Source organism: Falco peregrinus, chromosome 3 (assembly GCF_023634155.1).
Source record: "Falco peregrinus isolate bFalPer1 chromosome 3, bFalPer1.pri, whole genome shotgun sequence".
In the NCBI taxonomy this organism is placed as follows: Eukaryota; Metazoa; Chordata; class Aves; order Falconiformes; family Falconidae; genus Falco; species Falco peregrinus.
The window spans coordinates 45,712,794-45,738,831 of record NC_073723.1 but is presented as its reverse complement, the minus strand read 5'-3'; the positions used below and the strand labels follow the sequence as shown (position 1 = coordinate 45,738,831).

The 26,038-nt window shown below is 34.6% G+C and overlaps 1 protein-coding gene across 13 annotated transcripts in view; it reads right to left on the bottom strand.

Annotated features, from left to right (window-relative positions):
* The window catches only part of ASPH (aspartate beta-hydroxylase), a 122,805-nt gene that overhangs the window by 91,420 nt on the left and 5,347 nt on the right, over positions 1-26,038 (bottom strand). For 10 of the 13 annotated variants that reach the window (XR_008746715.1, XR_008746716.1, XM_055801074.1 and 7 more), the window contains exons 2-4: positions 15,166-15,315; positions 14,364-14,408; positions 13,018-13,086 (exon numbers count right to left, since the gene is read on the bottom strand). Coding sequence is in view for 11 of the 13 variants with exons in the window: in XM_055801074.1 (XP_055657049.1) it covers positions 13,018-13,086; positions 14,364-14,408; positions 15,166-15,315 (264 nt within the window). In the remaining 2 variants the exon portion in view is untranslated. Of the gene's footprint in view, positions 1-13,017; positions 13,087-14,363; positions 14,409-15,165; positions 15,316-18,207; positions 18,471-26,038 lie in introns of those variants that run through there. The other 3 variants (XM_027787906.2, XM_027787910.2, XM_055801070.1) reach the window with 3 other exon arrangements.

Sequence of the window (26,038 nt, the reverse complement as noted above, 5' to 3'; positions counted from 1 at the left end):
AGTGCATTGCTACCCAAAAAAACAACTAGAAAATGAATAAAAAGTTATGGTAAATACATTTTTTAAACTAGAAGAGATATTTCCATGTCTCAGCATCAGGCTTCTCATTGAGAAACATGAAGCACCTACATTGGACATTTGAACCTCAAGCTTAGGTTTCCAGAAAACAACTAATAACTACCCAAACTGTGTCAATATACTTCAACATTTATTCTTAAAAAGCAAAACAAACAACCCCCCATAATTCTACACTAAAAGAAAAATCATAAATTTGCAATGAACGTAATGCCTATATTCTTTAATCAGCTTGCATCTATTTTATATCTTACACTTTTTCAAAGCATCAAGCATTGACATGGCCAAAATTTCTTTAATATGTGTTAGCCAGGTAAAATTACAATTTTTAGACCAATTTCCTTACAAAATCGTACCTGAGATATGAATGCCTTTTTAAGTTCTTTCCTTAGAGATTACCATCATCGATGAAATCCAGACTTCTAACTTGACTAAACTCATTATGCAATCTTATTACTTCTAGGCAGTATATGGAAAATTAAGTAAACAATTTGTTCATATAAAAGGAAGAACAGACTCCACCTTTGTTATACTGCAGGATCAATGAAAATATAAAACGTACTCAAAGTTCCATAAAGCCATATCTAAGTTTCCAGCTCCTCCCTCTTTTCATGGTAAATTTAAACATTACTGGGTATTTTGAGATGCACTCCTAAAAGCATGTCTTGACAGGGAAAAGAGGCAATTTTACAGAGGCTTGTAAACACAAAAATTATCACAGATATTTGGGTTTCTTTTAAAATAAAAGTACATGCACTATGTTGAAAGAATACAAAATACCTTGTTCACTGATTATTGACACTTAAATACTCAGGCAAGCAGTCATTTATTTCAATCTGCTTTTATACAATGAATAATGTTAAGATACTCAGCAAATTATCAATGCATGACATAATTCCATAAATTCTGCATACATTTAACAGATGTGAATATACCTTTTACAGGAAACTTATATAGAATATTATATTTCAAAATCTTAATATCATGTAAGAATCACAAGACAGAAATCCCACTGCATCTTACTTCCACCTGGACTGGGTCCTTAAGAAGGCTGGAGCACAGGGAAGTCTCATTTGTGAACCCCAAATAGCCTGAAGCAAGACATGGGTGCAAAACACTTCACTTTTCCAAGATGCCAATGTCCTGGGGCATGTGATAATATCTGGTATCTAAGTAAACTCAACAGCAAAGACATAGGCTCCTACAGCATTGGGGCACACAAACCAATGTCTGGAATTTTATGAATCATGTAACTAAACTTGGGGACCCTTATTCTAAGTTCCAATTCAAGTGTCTTCACACTTTTTTTTTTTTTTTTTTTTTTTAGCTAATTTTAAAATTCCTTCTTTTTTTCACTTAGTCTTACATTACAGCTATCCAGTGCTGGCAATACAAAAAGCAATACAGAATTTATAATCACACACGTAGTTATAGCAGAATGTCAGAAATGGCTACTATTGGAGTCAGTGAATTCAAAGGTAGACTTCAAACTTAGCATAGCTGGATAGGTTTCCAGTATTTTCCAAAGAACTGCTTTAAACAGTCATACTAAAAATTAAATATTCATGTCAAAGTGGTCATTTTTACACAATGCTTAATGGTAGATAACTTACTTAACCGATTCTGTGAAACTTAGATTATTACAAAACATTCTAACTCCACAACAAAAAACAGTTTTGTCTATTTTTCCCCATAAAAATCTTCAAGACCAAGCTCCACAAAAAGAGCCCCCAAGTGAGAGCACAGGTTTAGAATTTCAGCATCAAAAGAAAAATATATGAATACCATTTCAGAAAGATAAACACTGCAAAACTGAAATAGTATATAACACAAAGCACTCAGTCTTTTTGAGCAGTTTCACAGATGTTGACAGATAACATTCTCACATTTAATGATATATTGAGAAACTTAATGTTTATTCTTGCATATGCAACTTTTATATTATTCATTTAATAATAATGGAAACTTTTATAGCCTTTCTAAACAAAAGGTTTTGCCACATGCAAAAACCCTATAAATCAATTTCAGCACAACTATCTGCATAAATCCTTTTAACCTGAAGCATCATTAACAAATGTAAGACAATTAAGGTGGCTTAGCCACTTAACACGTGAAAAAGGAAGAGGCTACTTCACATTTACCATACAAAGCATATGGTCAAGGCTAGCACTAAGTAGTTGACAGACAGAACTTGCTACCCTTCTGTAATTTGTGCAAAGCTTGGATAACAGAACAGGAAGTATCAAGCTTTAAACATTAGAGCTTGTGTTCAGACTCGCCTTAATTCATGAGGTCCCATCAAAAAGTCCTTCGTCAGACAGAAAATTAGCAAAATATGTTAAAATTGCAGAACTAAAAAAAGAAATACAAATGTGTAAGCCAAAACCATTATTAACCTTTTTCTCTCCTTTTTGTTTTCCTTCTCCAGAAGGACTGCATGTCAGAAAAAGCTGTGATTGTTTTCATATGCATCTGCATATAATTATTACTATTATTGTGCATTTATAATATGCTACATTGGATACACAAGTTCATCTACTAAACAAAATGGCCTACTGACAGAAAGCTAGCACCCACTTACCTTAAACTGAACTCGTTACCTGTATGCAGAGCACCAGGCATACCAAAGCCTGTAAACCTTGCAAATGCAAGACAGCATTTTAAATTCATACAACTAGCATTAAAAAAAAATAAAAATACTTTCAATACATTCTCAGTTGTTTTAATACCTCTTGCTTATCTCTCTAATTTTAGAAGGAAAAACTAAATCAGAGCCTTTTCTTTTCTGAAGTCACAGATACATATGTTGCATCTTGTATGAAAAGATTTAAGAAACCAACAAGCAAGTCTTGCCTTTATTAGTCTAATCTTGAGGAGTCCATCGTAACTGACCATAAGACAGTCAGTAGTTAATGCATTTCATGCTGCTGTGCCATCATTATGATAGCTGCTTAACTGATGGCAACTGAATAGGAAATTATATGCAACTGTCCAAAATGACTGAACTGTACCCACCACTTTTCCCCAGTTCTCAAATACTAATCAAATCATGTTTACAGGTGGTTTTTTCCTCCCCATCTGACCATGAAATGAAATGAAAATCCTTCAAATGCTTCTTTTCCTATCCCTCCATCCAACTGTAACCTACAAGAATAACTATCACAAAAATTCAATTTCTTCTAAGGTCAGTCAATTGAGACTAACTAATACTGCAAAACTACCACAAAATGAAACCTGCAGGTGGTAAGGCTCATTCACTACCTTGAAACAAATACCAAGAGTGAAAGACTGAACACGCACTCAAAAAGCTCATTTTTTTGGGGGGTGGGAGGGTACTGGCAAAAAGTTGTTGTAATAAGAATTTCAACAATTATGCAAACAATTTTGGTTTTTTCTCTTCTATTCTGTTACTGTATATACTATGAGCACTGTGATTCCCATCCCCCCCACCCCCATATAAACACTGTCTTACTTTCAAATTAAATATTGTTGACGGTGGTCACAGAAATCTGGGGTTCCAACCTTTCATAAATCCTCAGCCATTTCAGATATATGGGTATTAAGGGTTTTTTCTCTGCAATTTCATTATATTAGTATCAAACAAAACAAGGAAGAGCTTATGCTACAAAGGTTAATGCAGTGTTTTGTTTGAGGTTTGTAAACTTCTGCAGAAGACTTGCAGTTAAAATATCAAACATTTACCAACACGAGAAAATGGCCAAGCAAAACATCCCACATTATTTCTGAAAATGCTGGCCAAACTGCAAGACTACAACTTTAGTCACATTTACTTATGGAGCTCTGTGAAAAATAATGGAAATAAACTGTAAGGAACATGAAGGTAGCTAATGAAAGAAAGCTGCATGCCCAATTTAACATAAAATCACTAGATGTTAATTCTTTACTAGCTACAAAATCTAGCAAGTTCTATCACTCAAATAATGTATTTCTCTCATGAAAAAGGTTGTTTGCTACTAATTCACTCCTATTTTAAATACTGAAACAAAAAAAAATGTAGTTAGAAAAGGAGTAGCTTCACCTTCTGAAATAACTACTCTAAAATAATATCAAAAGGCAAAGCTGCTACATCCTTCTACCTACAGTTTAAAACCACTTTAAAAGTTTTCTGGACTTCTTTTAAAACATTAATATACTGACTGTATTTTATATAACTGATAGTTACCATAAATCAAACTAAAAATTGAGGCTTCAACTTCCTCAAGTAATTTCAAATACTTTATGTTAACTTAGATGCAAGAGTTGAGACACAGTTCAGTTTGCTTTGCTTATTTGCATATCATGCTCAGCTTAACCCTTCTACTGTTAAAATGCCTTTTCTTAACTGCCACACTAACATAACTGAAGACTCATCTAGATCTTACTACCACCCTTACTACCTAAGCCCTGCTTGCAATCACAATAATTAATGCAATGCATTAAAATGAAAGTCTTCTTCCCCAATCTTTAGGAGAGCTTTAACAGCTCTGCTCACCACTGGTGAGTGTTTTAATTGTTACACGAACAACACCAGGCAAGACTGAACACTTCTGAAAAAAACCCCACTTGTATTTCAGAAACTAAATGCTCTACAAAGTTATCTGCTGTCAACACTTCCCCTAGGTCTTCACCCCTCCACCTATTTTCTCCTCCTACATGTTCTTTATTCCCACCATCATTGATTTGAGCTGACTTCCACACTCTTAAAATCAACAAGGAACTCCCATGGTATCAAATCAGAACTTTCCTGGCCTGCATGTCATCTCCCCAGCCCAAGCTAAATTTAATGTTTACTGATGTAATTATTACCTATTCTAGAGCCTGCAGCTTTCTCATGGTTCAAACAACATATCTCTATTGCACTTGAAACTTCATCAGATGATCAATATGTTTTTAAGATTTTTGGTATAAACTTCATAATATGGAAATCTCATACTAGAGGTTTTCCTCCTCTTTTTGGCTTTCTAGTTCCACTACTGAAGCATCTACAAGAGAATTCAATGTTCCATGACAATTTTTCTAATTCATACTGAGAGACACTATTATCCCATAATAGTGATGAAACTCTTTATTTTTAATTCAAATCTGTTTCTAGAATTAGAAGAAAAAAAAAAAAAATCAACCAAATTGCTTATTTCATATGTCTCACATACTTTGCAAGTTTCTTCCACTTGCTAAGACACTTCTCAGTAATAGTCCACAGATCTAGCTTTTTTTTTCCATGATGTACAGGTGGGGGTTTTTTATTTTCTTTGCCTTATGCTTCATATATCTCATCCTAAAAGCCATTAAATTTACATGTTACTAACGTTTTTATATCCTAGGTCCTGAAATACTTGAAAGAAAAAAGTGACTAATGTTCTTGTGGCTCCATTTCATTTGTAAATCTTAAGCTGCAGTACTAACATGTCACAACTTTTTTTTTTTTTAACCACTTCAATTGCTTAACATTTTTTCTTTTTTATTACTTTTTAAAAATTGAGTAGAATCCTGAGTTGGATGATTCAATGAATGTTAAATTGCTTTAAAATTGCCATGCCAAAGCAAATGAAAATTCATTAGTTTAAAAACATGTTATAATTTCAGCCTGCACCCACTAGGGTTAAAACCTGAGTATAAACTTTATATGGGAAACCAATACAAGCTTAAGCATAGCAAGCATTACAACAAACAGTATCATATAATTTTAATACTAATCTGATTCAGTACATTATTCATGTATTAATAAGACAGCTTAGTTTCAGCTTTCAGTACTGATACAAACTACAGAATGCGCTTATAAACTCCCATTTCTATACCAATAATTTCATGATAGCAGATAGAATTCTATGTACTTCGAAAATATTTTTGTAAACAACTGTCATAAAACAGCCTCAGAGGAAAAGGATTAAAATTTGCTAAACTGCATTAAGTTATTGAATTTAGCAAGAAATAGAAGACATTAAATTCTAATTTCCAATTAGTCTTTAATATATTCAGTATTACATTAGGAATACATAATCACAAGTTCCAACTTCCATAGAAGGCCCACCTTAAAAAAAGATCTCAAACATATTTAGAACAGCCCTTGTGGTGTGATTGTTATATTAAAGAAATTACCTAAAACTTAGTTTGAAAACAGACAGATCAGTGGGGATAAACCATATAATGACATAGTATCTTCTGAATAAAATAGATGTTAGCTAACTTAGAAATAAATGTTTCTGTAGTTTTCAAGCACTTTTAAATGAAGTGCTTTTATTTGAAAATGTAAAAAGAATCTATCTGAGAAATCAGTGAATCACAAAATAAATTATTTATTAAAATTATATTTCACAAAAGAATTATCATTGTCATGTCTATATTGAGGATTAACATATAAATATGTATTTACATAATGTCATGCTAGAATACAATTAAAACTGTTACAAAACACTTCAGTTAATGTTTGCTAGAAAGACAAATGTTATAGTGTTAACAGAGGTTATTACACTTAGCTTTGTCAGTTTTGTGCACAAAATGCACAAATTGAAGCACATACAGAAACCAACTACACAACCACAGATACATGTTTTATTCTACATATTTACACAACTGTGTAGTATTTGTCATCCTTTCACAAAAATGGAAAAGTCATTGATAGGCTTTCAACTAGTGAAACTACATGGCATGGCTGACTTTATATTGAACTAAATCTTTATAGTGTCCACTTGGGAGTTTCGCTCTATGCCATAAATTCCTGTTATATTAAGACTGATGATTTCATGGACATTTCCGAAAGCCAATCAATTTAGTCTCTCAGTTACTGGTTCTGTAAATCCAAAATAACACAAGTCTTTTTTCCCTGAACCCCTTCATTCTGTGACGTACCATCAACATCATCTGCAGCTTCGCTCTCTTCTTCTTCTAGTATTTCAAAAGGAGTCAATACATCATAGAGAAATGAGAGAAAGCCATAAAACCAATCAGAGCTTTCCTCTGCTAAAATATTAAGGACTTCCTCAAGGGAATCAATATTTTCATTACTGCCATCTTTGGTCAGGCCTATACAAGAATAGAGGAGAGAGAGGGAGAGAGGGGGAGAGAGAGACAAAGAGAAGGGAAAAAAAGAGACAGCAGTTAGGTGGAAAGAGGAAACTGTAAAAGGAGGATCTGTGAAAGACATCTCATGTCACAGACAGTAGTCTTTACAGGAATGCTAATTAGGAAATAGAAAAATGTTAAGAAAGTTGAATCTTTCAAAGCACAGAATCCAATCTGGACAATAAACATGCACAATATTATGCCAAAACCTTAAATAGAAGGTGGCAGATTTGCTTTCCCTTCTTTCTAGTCCTAAACCCAAATCCATTTATATGTAGTTTTCTTGCCACACCATTTACCTTTAAACAATTTTATAACAGTTATCCTCCACTACTGAAAATCATCCAAGTTGCCTTTTTTTTTTTTTAAACCATCATGTTCAAATTTGAGAGCTTGCAACTGATAGCTGAGAATAACATTTAAAAGCAAACAGTACTTTAACAAACTTTTCACAGACATACTCTTAAGGATAACATTTATTCTACCATGCAGAATTTTGATTTTGCTTAAAAGTGAGGACTCTTAATTGCGGGGGGTGTGCGTGTTGTTTTGTGGTTTCTTTGTTTGTTTGGATTTGTTTCACATACTTCTCAATCATTTTTCTTCTATGATATGTATTCTATACTATATACTTGATCCTCAGGAATTAATCCCAAATCTGAGGATATAAAGAACACCAGATAAAAATGAATAGGTACCCAATACAAAGGGTGTATATATTGTTACATAGAAAATCTAAAGCAGACTAAAGACAGCTAAAGTAGAGATGGCCAGAGCAGCTAAGAAAGAGCTCGTCACTTCTAAACTCTAACACCAGAAGTTGCTACCCTGGGCTATGAGACCTACTGATCTAACTAGTGTTTATAAAACACAAATAAGCCATGATTAATGTTTTTTTTTCCCCTCCTGGTTTTTGTTTTGTTTGTTGTTTCTTTTTTTAATTAAAGTCCACTGGTTTACAGTTATTACTAAATAACATTTCAACTTTTCCATTCTGGGAAAAGTACAACAGAATGACTAAGCAATGACAAACGTCAATTATTCGTAAGTTTTAAAGCAGGGCAAGGAGGAATTTCCCCCACTTCTAACCAGAACAAACCTTTGTTTGTGTTGGAAGGAGAAGCAGAAAGGTGGATTAAGTGTGAAGACAGATTACTGAGACAAAATTAAGTGAACATACTGCACATGCAGACTACAAAGCAGTATTAAGTGCAGGTTAATGAAACATTCAAGATAAGGGAGCTCATGGCAAAGACATTCAACACATTTCAACACGTTTTTCTTACAGCACATAGTGAAAGTATCAATGATAATTCTGAGGAAACTTCCAAGTCCATGATGTTCCACATCCTTGTAACTGGATGTCCAGAACCTCTACTTGAGTGACCAGCCATTCTCAGTATTTTTCACTGGATAGCCCAAAGGCTTAAAACTGATAGATTGAATCCAGGAGGCAATCAAGGTATTATAAATATCCCTCTCCAACTTCTTCCATGGCTTAGTTCTATAAAAATTAAATTTTATAGACTTAACTTTATGCATGGTAGTCAGTCATCATTCTAATTTATTTTCAAGATTCGGATCAAGCAAGATGTAAAGACATAAAGTATGTTTTACTTTACTACAAATTCTCAATTTAAGAATGGAAACCTGGATCTTAAAAAAAAAATAAAATAATCAAATCTAACTTACAAACACAATAGATTTGTATCAGTCTACTCTGTCAGAATCTGGCATTAAAAAAAAACCAACCAACTAAAAACCAAACTACCACTCACAAAAGACACGAGGCTTTAGATAACCCTTCTGCAAGCACATGAAGAACCATATAGATACTCCTGTTCTTGCACTAAGTCAAGAATAAGAATCCTGGGCAAATTTCTTTGCAAAATATAACATAGCATGCAGCAGCATATTTTCTTTGAAAAGATTGGGACACCAAAGGGAACAACAGAAACTGGAAGAATGTATCTTAGAGTCTTTACCATAAAAAAAAAAAACAAAAACAAACAACAAAACCCCAAAACCTTTCCTTACAGTTCTTTACAAAAACTATTCATGATTAATATAATGGCCTTTGAATCTAAGTGGCTGAAGGGTGGGAAAGAATTTTCAGCCTGAGTTACAGAAAGTAACACACTATTTCATAGAATTATCTTTTTTCTTTCTTAGAAAGAGTTAAAATAAAAAAAAGAACCCAAACTAATACTCAAACTGGTTTTGGTCTTCATTTATCACCATAATCAAGAACTGCTTTTCAAAGTAAAACTCACGTACTGATAAGCACACATAAGCATGGGAAGAAGTGCCTGCAAACGGTGACACAACTGGAACTGCCCAACCAGGCAGACATACCACGTTAAATCAGTGACCCACAGGAAGTAACTACTTTACTCCAAGAGAAGTCTAAATATTACAATTTAAATCAAACAGTGATTAAGGGAGTCAAAATCTTTTTATCTATTCAACAGTATTACCACAACCTACGGTGCAGAGGGCTTGACTACATTCATTTAACAAGACAAACCCTTTCTTCTCCTGCAAACATCTCTTTTATGAGAATGAGCATACGCAAGCCTTTAATATTTAGAAGTGCTACAATAGAACATGAGAAAACTAGAGAAGAGTATGAAACATATCCTAAACAGCTGAACCATACAAAAGCATTCTTTTAACTCCTAGTATCTCAACACAGACTTTTTGAATGTGCCATCTTTGTATGACTGCTTGCAAAAAAAATTTTCTACTATAGGTGCACCAGGGAAAAAAAGCTGGTTTACAGAAGCTTGGATTCTGCTTTTTACTACTTTGTTTGCTGGTACACTAATTTTGGGTTTTTTTGGTTTGGTTTTTTTCCTTTTTCTGTATAGCCAGACTATGCTGAACCAAATGCACAAGAACAATATATTGATGACTTACTGTAGCTGCAGTTCCAAAATTATACTAACTACTGTGGCCATTTAAGTAGAATTTCTCAGGATATTATTGCTTGTTAAAAGGACGAAGTACAAAAAAATGGCTCAGCTCCAAAGATTCTGTTACAACAGACATTGGTATTCCCTACACATGTATTTCTTCGTAATACTACTAAAGCCACTGTTTCTTTGTACTGAGCTAAAAGTACTGAGGTGGAAAACTCTTCCTTAGAATAACCTCTTTCAAAGACTAATCAGAATGCAGTAGACAAAAACTTGGAAAAGAATTACTGATAACAGCAGCCCTCAAAGGAGTGGATTAAGAAGCCTCTATTCCCATTACCAAAAAGAATTCAGTAAACAGAACACTAGAAATACCTGTGAAAAAGAATCCACCAGGTAACTGCCAACTAGCTTCACCAAGCTTGCACTTCTGCCCTGGATATTTTTTTTTAATAAATGAATACAAAACTAAGTCAACAAATATTTGAGGTTGGTTGGCTACTTGGGTTTTACACGGGGCTCCATCCCCCCTCGCCTTTACTTGAGGGGCAGGGAAGAACACACGTCTTGCACATCATTTTCAAAACTACACAAACACCTCAAGAGAACTTAATTTGTCAAACCTCCTTTGATTTACACAAATAAAACGAACAAGTCCTATCACACCTTATACATACAAGAAATAAAATACTAATTTTTAATTCTTCTATTTAGGTGTGCACAAGTATTACAGAAAACGATGAAGGTATCAGCTTCTAAACCAGTCTTTGAAACATAAAATAAACATGCTGGTAGATGCATTTCTCAGAATTAAATTAACTTTAAAATGTATTTGTAATTAATATGCAAATTAAATCTTTAAATTTGTAGCAAAAACTAAAGATTATGGAAGTCGACAACATTAAACCACTACACATGCCACAATTTCAATATATAGTAGTTTAGTAATAACTACTGAACAGAAAATAAAAAAGCATATGACTTCCTAGCATTAAACATCAAACAGTAGGATTTCCTTTTAAAGTCAGTAATAAATTAGCAGAGAAACCACTTGATGTCATAGTAGTCTGACTCAGAGAAAAAAAAAGTAACGAGTCTTCAAACAGCATATGTATTAACAAAATCATCACAAATAAAATATAAAAGAAGCTATGCATTCAATATTTAGAAAGCTACCCTACTGCAGTTGAATGTAGACTTACTAGATGATTTTCTTTACTACAAAGACGTAATTCTGGAAACAAATTCCTGAAGAGGGAATCTAGTCTACCAGTTTCTGCATCAATGAAATAATTTTAGACTGCATGGTGGCGTTCATTTTTTAGTTCATATTAAATATTAAATACAAACAAGTGCAATAATTTACTTGGATCTTCAGTTAACACTATTATATGGTAGTTACTAGAAAATATTATCAACGTCATGTAACTTTTCAAAATTTACCATTTTCTTCGTACTGCAGAAAATACTTTTTAAAATTAAATGAGATTAAAACAAATTTCTGAGCAAGTATTCAAAAGTAATAAAAATAACTTTTGATCCGTGACCTTTTAATGTCACATTTGAAGTATAAGGTTTAAATGTATGATAAGACAAGCTTATAATAGAAACACTGTCATGTACTGGCATAATTCCCAGCTCTATCAAGTTGCATAAAACAGAGAGAGATAACAAAGTAGCAGCATGTTTCTGGCTACCACCTTGGTAATCTGAATCCAACTAATATGATCCACAAGGGATTGATATCCACTTTCTATACACTACATAATCCTAATCTTTCTCTGTCTATTGTAACTATATAGTGTTATCTTATCTACCATTTATAACTAACACCCAGTTTGTAGCTCAGAAGGCATTCAGACCCCAGGAGAGTCTTTGAAGTGCCTCTCACATTTACACCACTGCAAACTGGTTCAGTAATTTTGATGGCATGGGTTTTCTTTAAACCATGAAGGTATTAAACAAATGAACCCTCCCCAGAAGATTTGCTTATTTCTGCAAACGTAAGTTGGGAAAAATAAACCGTTAATAAACTGATTTTTATGGAGTATGAGCTTCAAATAGCAAGCCATAACATCCTGATATACTATTGACATACCATTGATAACTAACTAGTTTGAGACGTTCCACTTTGCCCTCTGCTCAAGCTATTATATACTATTTTGTCGTTTTGTTTATGTTTAGATGGCTAGGTTTGTGTGCTCAGAATAGATTTACATTTGAACAAGTCAATTTTTAAAAGTAAATTTCTAACATCAGGTATGCAAGAAGTATCTATCCAATGCTTGACTGTGAAGCTGAAGATGGTAGTGCTTTAACTGCTAGACGTAGATAGAAGGGCAATATCATGAAGCATCTATAGTGATTGAAATTTCTCTTTGAAGATACACAGTGAGCAGAAAGACATTCTCTGAAACTCCAAGGAACAGAAGCCTAAAAACAGTGTTTCGAAGTCAAAAAAGAAAAATCCACATCATGCATGACCACTGAAGCGCAAAGAAAACCAACAGACCTGTGGAGAACTCTGAACAGAGGAAAAGACTAATAAAATATGGTAAACAGTGATCTAGGAAGCACAAAGGCCTGTTGGAAGTCAAATTTAAAATTAAAAATGGACATAACACATTACATAAACAATGTTTTAACTCTTGAAGCGTATTAAGCCCTGCATCTGAGCAATAATCACAGCCCTCTTTCAACTGTCTACAGCAGCATCAACCACCTAACTTCAAAATCATCCTATAAATGCTTTCCACTTATATTGCTATATTAGGAGAAAAAGAACACAACCTGAACAAGTTTCACACACAATCCTACAACCTGCATTAAGAAAAAAACCCACCACAATTTAATCATTTTAAGTTCTCCAATCTGGAAAAAGCAGAAATATTGTTTTGACATTAAACAAAAAACAAACATGAATGACAAATGAATTACATAGATTATTCCACCCGTTTGTACTTGCCTAGCAATACTTTAGCATCTTCCACATCAAAATCTCCATCTCCATCAGCATCATATATCCCAAGCTTGCCTAGAAATGCAAAGAGAGGGAGAAGAGACAATTAAGGATTCAGCAGTTTGTTTCCAGCACAGTGTTTTCAATGTGCAATGGTTGACTGTCAATGCCAGGCTGTTACCATATTTATTTATTTTTTTATGATTTAGTCATACAACTCTTAACCACATTTTACATTTCCTGGGAAATATCACAAATATTAATAATAATATTAAGTTCATTTCTGCACTTCCTAGACTTTAGACTGAACACGAGTCTTTTTCACACATTTCTTTTGTTGTTCACAGATTTAAAACAAATCTGTAATTAAGTGATGCACTTTATGTGAACATGCTTTGCTCAAAATAAAATTTAAGTTCACAGGGAATTCAACATGTTTGAGGGGAAAGGAATAATAAACCAAATTAATCAAAAAAAATCACCATTTGTTTTCTGATTATATGCTTCTTACCATTCTAAATTCTCAGGAAAAAATAGGTATGTAATTTTTAGTGTCAAGTTAATAGAAAATAAGGAACGTACTTGAAGGACAAAGGAAAATATACATAATTTTTTAATCAACAACTGCATAAAATTCACTGCAGACAAAAAAGTTGTCCATTCTTTTATAGGTGACCAACACACCAGACATCTCCCTTTTATTTTTGAAACTGCAGCTCTACCAACCCTAAGTATAGGCAAAAGGAGAACCTAGTTATTCAAAAAGAATTTTTAGCAGAGAATCGTGGTATCCAGGATTAGAAGCATCCTGGGATCACCAAGTGAGTAGGGAGCTATCTATCTAATTAGTTTTGATAAAATTCAGACAATTTTTAATAGCATAGAAACTCTGCACACTGTTTGCAGAACTGCAAGTCCTTATGGTTTGCCAGTTTAATATATTTGACATTCTTTAAATGGAGGCATAACTTGATTGCCATTAAAATAAATGAAATATAGTTCTTAATATGGTATTTAGAAAAACAGAAAACAGTTTTGTCAAAGAAAAAGTTCAGACTTGGGTCTAGAACAGGCGAAAATAAGGCCATCAACATTGTATGGAAGCAATGAATTATGAAGATTCTTTATTGGTTTATGGTTAAACATAGCAGAGTGGTAGAATAAACTTAATTCTCTAGAAATAAGAATTGCATCATCTTCAAAACCATGAAGAATGAGACAGATGAGAAATGACCGAGTTTCACGTCATTGTAGAAGAACAGTAATTGTCTCAAAAATTAAAAACATTAAAAAGTAAACCAAAATTCTTAGCCAAGGGACTGTAAAGCAAGCTTATTTCTCTAATATCCTACCTTGTAGGACCTCTGACAAGTTATAACGGAAATCCTTTGCTTTGGCTGCGTGCATGGTAAAAATATAGAAACCATTATTTGCATCACTAGACCCAAAGAAGTTTCAAACCAGAAGCTTCTCTTAAAATCAGTCCAAATCAAAAGCATGTACCAACAGATCTGCAAAGCTGTAAAGCTTGTAAAATCAGCAGCTGCAAAAGCGCATGTTGACATCAGGACAATAGCTCTATCTATGGACATACATCTTGAAATTTGAGACATTGATTTTTACCCTTCAATATCATATTAACAATACCATCTTAACATTGTCATATTGAGATACAGTTATCACTGTTACAAGCTTTAAACTGACGTCATTCAACAGCTCATTCATGAGAGGATGACTGATCAATTGTCCCAACTCCACAGGCAACACAGCCCAGCACAGGAGTGGTAACATTACCTGCCCATTTTCTGCTGCAAGTTTCTGAGAGCTTAAATTGAAGCAATGCATATTTAGCTGATATTTCAAATGAACTACAGTATACGTGTTACAAAGAGACCCAGATCTCTCCTTGGAGATTTCTTCCATTCTTTAACAAATGCAGTAATAACCTTTTTCAGTCTTATGAGAATCCCATTTTAACATCATAGTAGAGTTCAGCATTAAAATGTACTTTTTGAACTACATTGCCTATTCTTATCATGTAGGTCATTTGCAACACTGCAGTAGTCAAATCAGCTATCTAGAAATTTAAAATGACCTCCACTTAATGCATATCATAATAATTATTGGAAGCAACTTAAGATTTAAAATTCTTACCTAGAACTTCTTCATAATCTACAAGTTCAAACCAGACAACTGCTACTGATGTCCAAACTCCCAGCAAAGCAATTACCATAAACCAGGTGAAAAACGAGCTTCCAGAGAGTCCTTCTTTCTTTCCATTCTTGCTTCCTCCATGCTTAGTCTCTGTTAAAATAAGGTAAACAAGTAGGAAAAAATATTTGTGTAAGACTTAGAAAATCATGGTTCAACATATAATTCTAACCCGTGTTTCTTATGACTACACAGAATACAAGACATTTAAGTAACACTTTTTTTGTTCTTTTTGGTTTTTCAAACTTCACCACTGTTACTTGCTTTTCATAACACTGCAAATTATGGTGGGAAGCTCAATGATCGTCTAAGTAAAAGCTCTACAACCAACCAAAACCCAAACACTCGCATGTAATTTATTTTAACAACTTAGCTGGACATCTCCCCTTCCTCCCCTTATGTATATTTATACAGAGCTTAACATTTTTGAGATGTTTTGCATTTGTGACAACAGTTCTCAAACTGCCACCAGAGGGCAATATGAGCAGCAGAACCACTTTGGAAGAAAAGCATTTCTTCTGAAGCAAGTTTCAAAGCTAGTTGAATTAGCCCACAGAATCAACATGAAAATTCCAATAGCCTAAGAGGGCTCCAAAATCTATATTAAGGATAAGACTCCAAGTTCAGACACTCTACCAACTAAAAAAAAATCCTCCCTGTTGGCTTAGAATCAAGCAGATTCACTACATGCTGAATACCTTTAGATTTCCAGTCCTATGGAATATACAAGTGAAAGTATGACACAGTGATCTAATGCAAATCACAGCTTCATTTGTAACTGCACATATGGAAAGTAAGTGTATGTAAAAAATCCAGTAGTTACAGACAAACCACTGAGAAAAGAAATATCTCAGCCTAGCATATATGTAGGGGGTTTCAAATGGGCATCAGCACTAGAAAAAACATAAATTGCTTGGTCCATTGCTTTAAGATCATTTTAGGGTAAGAGGGGTACATGTAGGAAACAAATGTGCATCCAAAAAGACCTGTGGCCTTTCTCCAAAGCTAAACATCCGCTCTTCTGCCTCCTATTACTACTGCCGCAAAGCTGGCACTTGGCCACAGTTTCATGCCTAACAGTCTATTCCACTTCATTCCCCTCTAAGCACCGGCCTTTGCCAGTTCAGCCACATTCACTCCTAGTTATTGAAGTTAAGCTATTTCTTACATATTTTGGAATATTCAAGGAAGTTTGTCATGAATATTGTGATAGTATAATAAGGTAGGGAGTTATTTTTATCATACTAATTACAAGTAATGTTTGATGTCTTTATCAACACTGATCATAGAAAAAAACAAAAATAGTCTCGGCTAAATATCAGTATGATTGGTTTTAAAGAAAATGGAGTAGCTCTGAAAGATGATTGATTGTAATGACAGTAATGAGAGATTGGTGACTTCTTTGTGTATTAGATATTATATAGAAGTACTTTCAGACCCTGCTTGCAATCAGGTTCACAGCTGTAATAAACTAACCTTTTATTACATTCACTGTGCTATATACTGAAATCAGACCAATAAAAAAACCCAACTGACTCACATCAGCTCTTAGCCAGCTCAGCATTTTATTGAAAAAACATATTATTTGATTAAGCCTACTCTGTACAAAGATCAAATACCAACTATTTTGTATCTTTTCTATATTACACACAAAGTTCCCTTGGTATAGGCTGCCCAATAATTCAGAGAAACAGAGACAACTTGGCCTCACGTCAGGCATGTCATCACATTCAGAAACAGAACTGACTGTGTATAAAAAATATTTAAAGTACTCTTGACCAGGAAATATTAATATTCAGAAATAAACAGACTATTTAACAGCAGAACTTCACTAGTCCTGTGTTCCAATGCAGCTAATGGAAGCTTGTATGTATTTAAAATTAAACCATAAGGGTAAAAATTTAAATTATACCAGGTTACAACTTTGTTCTAGAGCATATTAGGTATTAGAAGAGGCAAACACTAACAAGAATTTTGCTGTTATTTCACACTTATTCATTTACCTTATTGTTTTCTAGTGTTTACTGCTAGTTGCTTCTCAAGAAAGGGGCTTTACTTATTAGAACAGGAAAATGGAAGACAATTAATTAATCAAGCATAGCTGTTCATATTTTTTACAGTCTAAAAGGCATGCAAATCCCTCAAAACCAAGTTCTGCTATAAAAATACCATTCACAACTGTCACAACACTACATTTTTGTGCTGTGGCTTCCTATCTTACAGGAAAATTATTTTCAAAACTCTTGATTCTGCTAAGAATTCAACCACAGCAGCTTGATCAGGCAAGGCTTCAATATTAATTGAAGTTATGTAACATAAAATTTACCTATGGCATGCACAGATAACCCTACACATGGGTCAGAACAAAATGTTGCAAGGACTGAAGCTGGCTCAGAGCTCATTCCAGTTAATTCTCAATTCAAGCCCTTTCTCTGCACATGCTGCCAGCCATGTCAGAAGTAGGTCACTTGCCATATCTGGTAAGCCTGTGCTTGCACCACCAGATGTCTTTATGCAGACATCAGAAAGTCTTAAAGTGTGCTCTATTCCTCAGCGGCAAATCTTTTATTAAAGTCCTATACTCACCCATCCCCCATTAAGTCACACTTACATTAAGGTGTACGAAAACCTTCTTCCTTTTACTTATGTTAAATACACCTAGTAATTTCACATAGTCCACAAATAACTTCAAAGTCAGATATCTGAAGACAAAACTATGTTTCTTACATTAAAGTGTGCTCTACTCAAGCAAAAACTTAAGTTACAATTAACCACCTGCCATAAACTCATGACATACCTCTACTCCAGAGAACATTCAATCAAAGAGAACAAAGGCAGCCTGTAATACAGATTAGAACAGCAAACTGGCTAGAAAACGCCAACATACCACAGCAAGCCAGTTATTTTGCTGATTACAAAAGCAGACACAGCCGGTATTTGAGACTATGCATTTTCCACTTGTTGACAAAAACGTTAGGATTCTACCTGTGTCATCAGCCATAACATCAGCGCTTGATTTCCCCAGACAGAGTGAGTGTGTCGGTATCTCCAAAAATTAATGTTGAAGGCAGAATAAGAAATGATTTATCCTCACTGTAGTCCTGCAACAGGAGCAAACAAGTTTCCTAAAGCCAGTTCAGCTGGAACCCGAAACTGGACCCATGAGAAACCTCTCCTCCAAATCTATTTTTAGAGCAGTTATCCTCAGGAGCCAAACGCTTTTCAGAACTCATATGGCAATCTAGGTCTGACGACAATCAAATTCACTTACTCCTCCAAACAGAGCATCCTGGGTAGTTGATTCTTTCCCCTCCCCTTAATCCTCCAACACAGCAGCAAATGAAACAGAGCACACTGTACTGTAGTATTTTCACTGCAATGTATGCCACAGCATCTGAGCTCTAAGGACATTAAATCCATCAGCATAAGCTGAAACACAAGTCCGGACACAAAGCTTGCCTGCTTGCATTTGTCAAGTTGGCCCTCGCCCAAGAAACTTTCTCCATGTTGGCACTCCTCTACCAGGCTTCCCGAGTATCCTGTAGAGATGGCTCATTTGAAACTTGCTAACTACTTTAAGAATCAAAGCCTGCTAATTTCTAAGACATAGTTTTGAGTCTTCTAAAAGAGTTACTCAAAACCAACCATGCATATTCCTGCCAAAGAATTTTCAGATAATAACTGTTCCCCTGGTATACCTCATACTTGCTTCTAAGCAGACCTAAAGGAGGGTTACTGATAGTTTCGCCAAAGCAAAGCCTGTTTCCCTAGAGTGCAATACACCACTTGCCATAAAGCTAAACCAGGAAAAAATTCTATTGCTTGCTTGTTAAAAGTAGCAGAGGTGTTGTTTTTGCTTTGTTGCCCTCACTTTCCAGAAAGGACTAACTCATCTCACTCACCCCTCCTTTAAGTTCTGACAATATGAATGCTACCTGCACAATTTAAAGCAAACACCAATGCTTAATGATCGAACATACTCTCTTCTTCTCAAGGACCAGAAAAGGAGGAAAAACCCACTAAAACACTATTCAACTTACATCTTCAATTTCAGCAAACTATTCTTTTCCCACTGCATTTCAAACAAAAGCCACCTCCTTGTGGGTGGGAGGAAGACAGAAAAATTCCTTTCTCATTAACAGCAACCCTATGTAAAAACTTGAGGATCTAGCACTCTGCCCTTCTTCTCCCATGCTTCTTTAAATAACACAGCGATCAGGTAGATGAACTGAACAGTAGAATGTCACAGCTACTTTGAAAAACAACTTATGCCTCCTGTGGTTTTAACATCCAGCGACTAATTACCAAAAGCAATTCACAATAGCTCAAGGGAGAAAGAAGTGAGAAATAACATCTGAGTTTAAGACATTTCAAAAGGATGCAAAGGAATTACAGGCAGTTGATTCTGTAACTGGTGTGTGTTTTAACTATCTTTAAAGCCACCTGAATATATCAAACAGAACAGATGCTCTAAGAAAGACCTCCTGACTAGTACATTTCAGCAACTCACATAACGCACGAGCAATTTAGAGCAAGACAGGAGGAAAATTTAAACAAACGGTAAAAGTCACCAAATATATGGAGAAATCAAGAGCTTATTGAGGGAAATAATTTTGCACACAATCAGATGTGGTCTATTGCATGTAAAACCTATATTGTTTTGATTGGTATTATATTAGGCAATTTGTTGCAAATTCACTTCAGCTGCACCTGCATTTGCAGATACCAGATCCTACTACAAGTGGATTCATGGCACATTCAACCAATGCCGAGAACCTGAAGTCCATGTTCTACGTATTTTGAGGGGATTGATCCAAACTAGATCTTACCTGGCTGAATGCCTGTAAGTGGTTGCAGCAGAACTTTCTGCTTCATTTCACTCAAACCTAAGTATATTGAGGGACAACAGTACAATGCATAAAAGCAAAGTGAGTGTAGACAGTCAATAAATTAGTTTCAAATATACATTCCCAATCTGAACTAACACACATATTTTGACCCTTAACCAAGTACCAACAGCCTTATCTTGTGCCCTTTAAAAAGCAACTGATTGCAAGAACATGTCTTCCCAAGAAATTACAAACATCTTCCTTCCTGAAAGGAAGGCTCCAACTAAAATGGGGAAGCTCTTCAGACTCATCAAAAGGAAGATGGACCAAAAGGCCACAAAACAAACACCCCATGAAAAACATACATTAATACACACCTTGAAAAATACAGCTTACACATGTCTCTCTGAATGCCACACTTCCAATACCAAACAACATAATTTTGGTTAGCTTTGCAAAAGACAAAGGTTAAATTGAATGATATATATTTAAAATACACTTCAAGATTGAGAAGGCTAAGCCAACAGTGCAGACTTCTTGCAAGGTCTCGCTCTACTGTGTACAAATGCTGGTTTGCCTGTTGGTTCTTTTTTGAAGGAACTCAAAATTATTATTCTTCACCTCACTTGAAAATAGTTTTTAAAGTTGAAACAGTAATACAAGTTAGTTTTGGTACAACTATGTAGTCCGTGCAATTTTATGTAAATTTAGAAAAGTGTAATTGACAATCAAGACTAGCAGGATTACTTCCACCTGTAGATCACTACCAAACTGCAAGCAGAGAGGCTTAGAGGGAAAAGAGTCAATTATGAACACAAAAATAAAGGCAGGATTCAAAGCATCAAGCTAAGCTTTTGTAATGTGTATAATTATTTCCAACAAAGGTGCATTAGGAAGTAATACTGAAGCAATTATGGATTATCACATTAAGAGAAGGGTGCACTGCAGCAGGCAGCTGCTAGAAATTAGGAAAACACACTAAAAGGAAAAACAACAAAACACTAACCTCAGAGAAATAACTAAAAATCTAATTTCTTAAGTAAAAATTATCAATCAGCTAGACCATAGGGAGACTTTAGAACAAGCTTGTTTTAAAAGCAAAATGCAAAGTGATAAAAAAAAAAGATATGGGAGAGAAGTAAACCTAAAATAAGTTAAAATGCAACTGCCCTACCACAAATAGAACAGAACTAGTAGCAGCACAAAGACAGAAAACAACCTCTCTTGTATGAGCATGGCCTACTACCACTTGACATACTCACCAAATTATATTTTCCAGTATGACTAACAGTAAAACAACTGTTGCAAGCCATTCTCGGTAATAAAACTCCAGTTAATTATTTTAAATGGTTTTTACACAAAGTTTTTTTGAGTGGGGTCAGTAACAAATATTTTGAGTAAAATATCTGTTAAAGGGAAGTCTACAGCATTCTCTGTTGATACTATTTTCCCCCTATTAAAATATGAGCTAACACACATCCCCCCACTATCGTGAGACGGGTCATATATGTGTATTTGTTTAGGTTATGTATTTCGAAATCTATACTCAATGAGCACATGTATTGAACCGTCCCGTTCTGAGAAGTCCATGCACCATGATTGCAAGCGCTATCCTGAGGTACAACAGATTTTCAACATGTAATTTTCATTCAGTGTACCAAAGGTGGAACAATACACTTTCAATGAACAGATTTGTGCTTTTGATGTGCTTTTACAAACTCTACTTCATTTGTAAGGGAGGCAGGATTACTGTTTTATTTGTTTACTTGAAGACAGAACTAAGATTTTTACTAAAATACTTATGAAATAAATATTCTATTAAATTGTGTAAGTACTTATATATAGGATATATTACATATAAATATACTATGTTTCTATAATCAATTCTAAATATTCCAACCTTAAGCTTTCACAAATAGCCATATCCACTCTTAGAAATTTTTGCTTGTTTTACAATCATGATAGCAGGGTCTTTAGAGACAAGATCTGAAGTTTAAGGTAAAGGTTTACTTCAAATAAATTCAATATAAATTCTTTGTGATACAAAATTGATTATTCCTTTTGGTATCTAAGAAACATTCTTCAGCACTGTAACCTTAGTAGAAGGGGGGGGGGGGGGGCTTTATTATTATCATCATCATCATTATAAACTAGATCTCTGCTTTGCACTTCATATAATCTAGTCTACGTGGTTATAAAGATAGCTGTGCACATTACCAAAGAACTTCAATACACTAACTCAGAAACTTACTACTTATGAACAGGGAAATGGATGGAACAGAAAGAGCTGTTAGTTCAAAGAAAAAGTCCAGTACTTAAAGTTGAAATAACAAATTAGCCAAATTAAAGGCAATATAGGCTTTCCTGTTGCCACTTCACCGATTTTACTTTAGTATTTGAGGAACTTTTCCTTATTCCACATATAATCAATCCTGACAAAAACCTTAAAGATCCTAATTTCCAATTCCTACAAGATTTCACATAGTAAAATATCTACAATACAAGCAATCAAACCAGGGCCTGCAGCAATAGGGCAAGGGGTAATGGGTTCAAATTAAAAGAGGGTACATTTAGATTAGCTACTAGGAAGAAATTCTTTACTGTGAGGGTGGTGAGACACTGGAACAGGCTGCCCAGAGCAGCTGTGGATGCCCCATCCCTGGAAGTGTTCAAGGCCCGGTTGGATGCAGCTTTGAGCAACCTGGTCTAGTGGAAGGTGTCCCTGCCCATGGCAGCAGGGTTGGAACTAGGTGATCTTTAAGGTCCCTTCCAACTGAAGCCTTTCAGTTGATGATGAAAAAATAACAAACACTGAAAACAACAGCAAAGGCATAAATTCAGGATTTGACAACTAAACAGGCTGATTGAGGAGATGCTGAGGGTAACCAAGTGCAACTGTGGGGAGGGGAGAAATGCATCACAAAGTATGTTAAAAAACTCCAGGATTGTAAGTGCCCTGCTGCACTTCCCTAGTGAAAGGAAGCTCCTTCCTTCAACAAATGAGGCAATTCCATTGAACCATCTCCTTGAATTCAGAACTTAATCTGGATGCGAAAGATCAGAGATTCAGTTCTCTTTTCTGGGAAACAGTGTTTGAATTTCTTCAGAGGTATACAACACATTTTTAAGTATACCCAAGGGTATGAGAGCAAAGCCATTTTAGTCCTTCACAATGAAGCTGTTCATTAGTGCACAGTCAAATCTTAACTGGCCACAACAGCAATCTCTAAGAGAGGAGCTCCACAGAACAGACTACAGCCCAGTTTTTCCCCTCCTTTCTAGGTAAAAAAGGGGACTCCAGATCTAACAGGCCTATCATCATACTCGGTCTCAGCAGGCTGAATCTCATTTCACATTGGTTTGGAACAGTTTCAACAACAAGAATTGAAAACATACATTCTCACTCCTGTTCAAGTATACCCCATAAACAGCAGCTGCAACACTGAAAGTCAACCAAACTTTTTACTTCTTCAAGAAGAAAATGGAATTATTTTTCTCTTCTGTCCTGGGTGTCAGCTCTAGTTACCAAAGTTGCACAGAAGTAAAACACCACTCTTTCCAGCCCTGTTCTACACAGAATCAGAACTGAAACCCTATTCTTTGAAAATATGCTTCAGGTAAAATAGATGCATATGTGTGTGTGTGTGTGTGGGGGGGGTTATGCTTCAGGTAAAATAGATGCATGTAGGGTTTTCTTTTTTCCTTTTTTATATTCAGCCTATAAAGAGAGAGGCTCAATACTTTTTTTAAAAGTCAGCCCATTTCTGAATATAAGCTGTTATAGTTCAAAGTACTTTTAAGCCTATAGATACCTTTCCAGTACACAGGAAGCACCACAACATTTAGAAAAGTTTTTTAGTTGCAGGCTAAGATGATTTATTACTAAGTCAGAATTAATTATTCTTCCGAAAAAAATAACAATACAAAACACAAATAAGATTGTCATGTGGCTGACTGATGTCAAGCATCATTCCCAGGGTGGTTTTTTTAATTATTATTCTTATGAGGTTACATTTACTCTGACTGTAAATAGTGAACAAATCCCGATCGCTTTACATTTAAATGATTCTTCTAAGACATACATACAAAACAAAAATCAGAAAAATTTATTCAGAAGAAATCTACTCACAAACGAAACATCAAAGGAATTACTAGTTCTGGGCTTATTTTTAAAGAATGAAAGTTTTTCTCTCTAAGAGAAAAATAGTCACAAATTAAAGACAAAAAGAAACTTAATGACAAATTCTGTCCTAGGATGCTACATAGTTTTGCAAGACTTGTCAGAGGCAGCAAAACAGTTTGCAGTGCTAACTCTGCACTTTTCAGGGAGGTTTGGAGACCAGCTGTTTGCCCCGTAAGTGCTGCTGCTGTTAAACCTCCCTCTGGAGTTCTGTTTATCCAAGCATAACTGCTGAAGTCAGAAGAGGTAAAAATGAATACAGATACATGTTCCTAAGAAAAAATCCTGAATCTGCATCTGCTTCTTCTGAAAATGATTCTCTGTCTAGCACATTTATAAAAGCTAGTCAAATTTTGTCCACATCATGTTTTGGGTTTTTCTTCTTGGCTGTTTAGATGAATATCTATTTGAATAGTTCTTCAATTTGGATTTATTACAAGGAAAAATGTGCATAATGTGCACACAGCTTGGATGATCAATAATGACATTGCTTACAACTTGGAAGAGTTTTATAATTAATGCTGACTATCAACTGGAACACATTTAAAGCAGTATTTAATGCATCTATCACATACCAGCTGAATAGTTTGGATTATTTTTTTTTTTAAAACCTTTTATCCACAAACTTAAAGATAGTACAGTAACAGGTTTAAATAGTTAGCACTTCAGGAAAAAATAAAAAGTCCTGTAAAAACAGAACAAAACCATTTTGTGTTATCTATTTACCTAATCTAAATAGATTCCGATTCCCACATTCCGATATTTTTCCCAAACACTTTAGTCAATTTTTCTCAAGTCTTGTTTTTATGTGTATAAAACCAAAAAAAATAGAATTAATGTCCAAAACTGATTTAGAACTTGCCTCTTGTAAACTCACTATACATAAAACATCAAGAAAGAAGTTCAAGGTTAAGACTACAACCTTATAACGAAATTTGTTTGTCTCATGCTATAGGATCAACATATCTGTATAGACTGTAACACTGATAAGACAAAATTCATACTGATTTTAACTGTGCAGATGACTTAAAGATCTTAACTAGCTGCTACTTTGACTAACCAGCTCTCTGTCACTGAACATTTGGAAATAAGATCTAAAATTATATGATCTACCTATCTCATGTTTGAATGATTTAATGTAGCCAATAGTCCTACATAATTACTAGGTTAATTAAATGTTTGGTTGTATTTAGGCCAAAGCAGAGTTCAGGAAAGGTAAAAGTGGAAAGGAAATACAAGAAATACTTAAACACCCAACATGCAAATTCTGCCAGTGGTGACCTTTAAAAAAAGTTTCTATTACATAAGGTTGAAAATCCTCATCTCTGTGTATAGCACGCAGGCATTTATTTTAGGGCATTTTTTCCTTGTTCCAATTTCCTATCCTGTAATGTGGGTCACATTAATTTGTTTTAGCAACAAGTCCTAATTAAATCACAAAATAAAGAAAACATTACGTTGTTTCAGTTTTTTCTATTTTTCTCATGGTCTGAGCAAGTTTCAAATTGAAACAAGTAAAAATCTAGTTACCATGCAAGTACCTACAGCCCTGCTATTCACAGGCTTCTGCTCATGGGAAAAAAAGAACATTTTAAAATCCTTTATTTGATGCCTAAAACTGATCAAATTTTCAAGTCTGCTACCTAGTCAATTTAATTAGGTGTTAGTTCAAAGAGGTGATACACATCTGCAACTCCTACAGATGTCAGAAGAGTTTTTAGGTGTCTCATACCTACACTCTTATTAATAGTTGTTAAAATATGTTGTTAGGAGATCTCAGTTGCAAAAGTATTGCTCTTTTCACAAC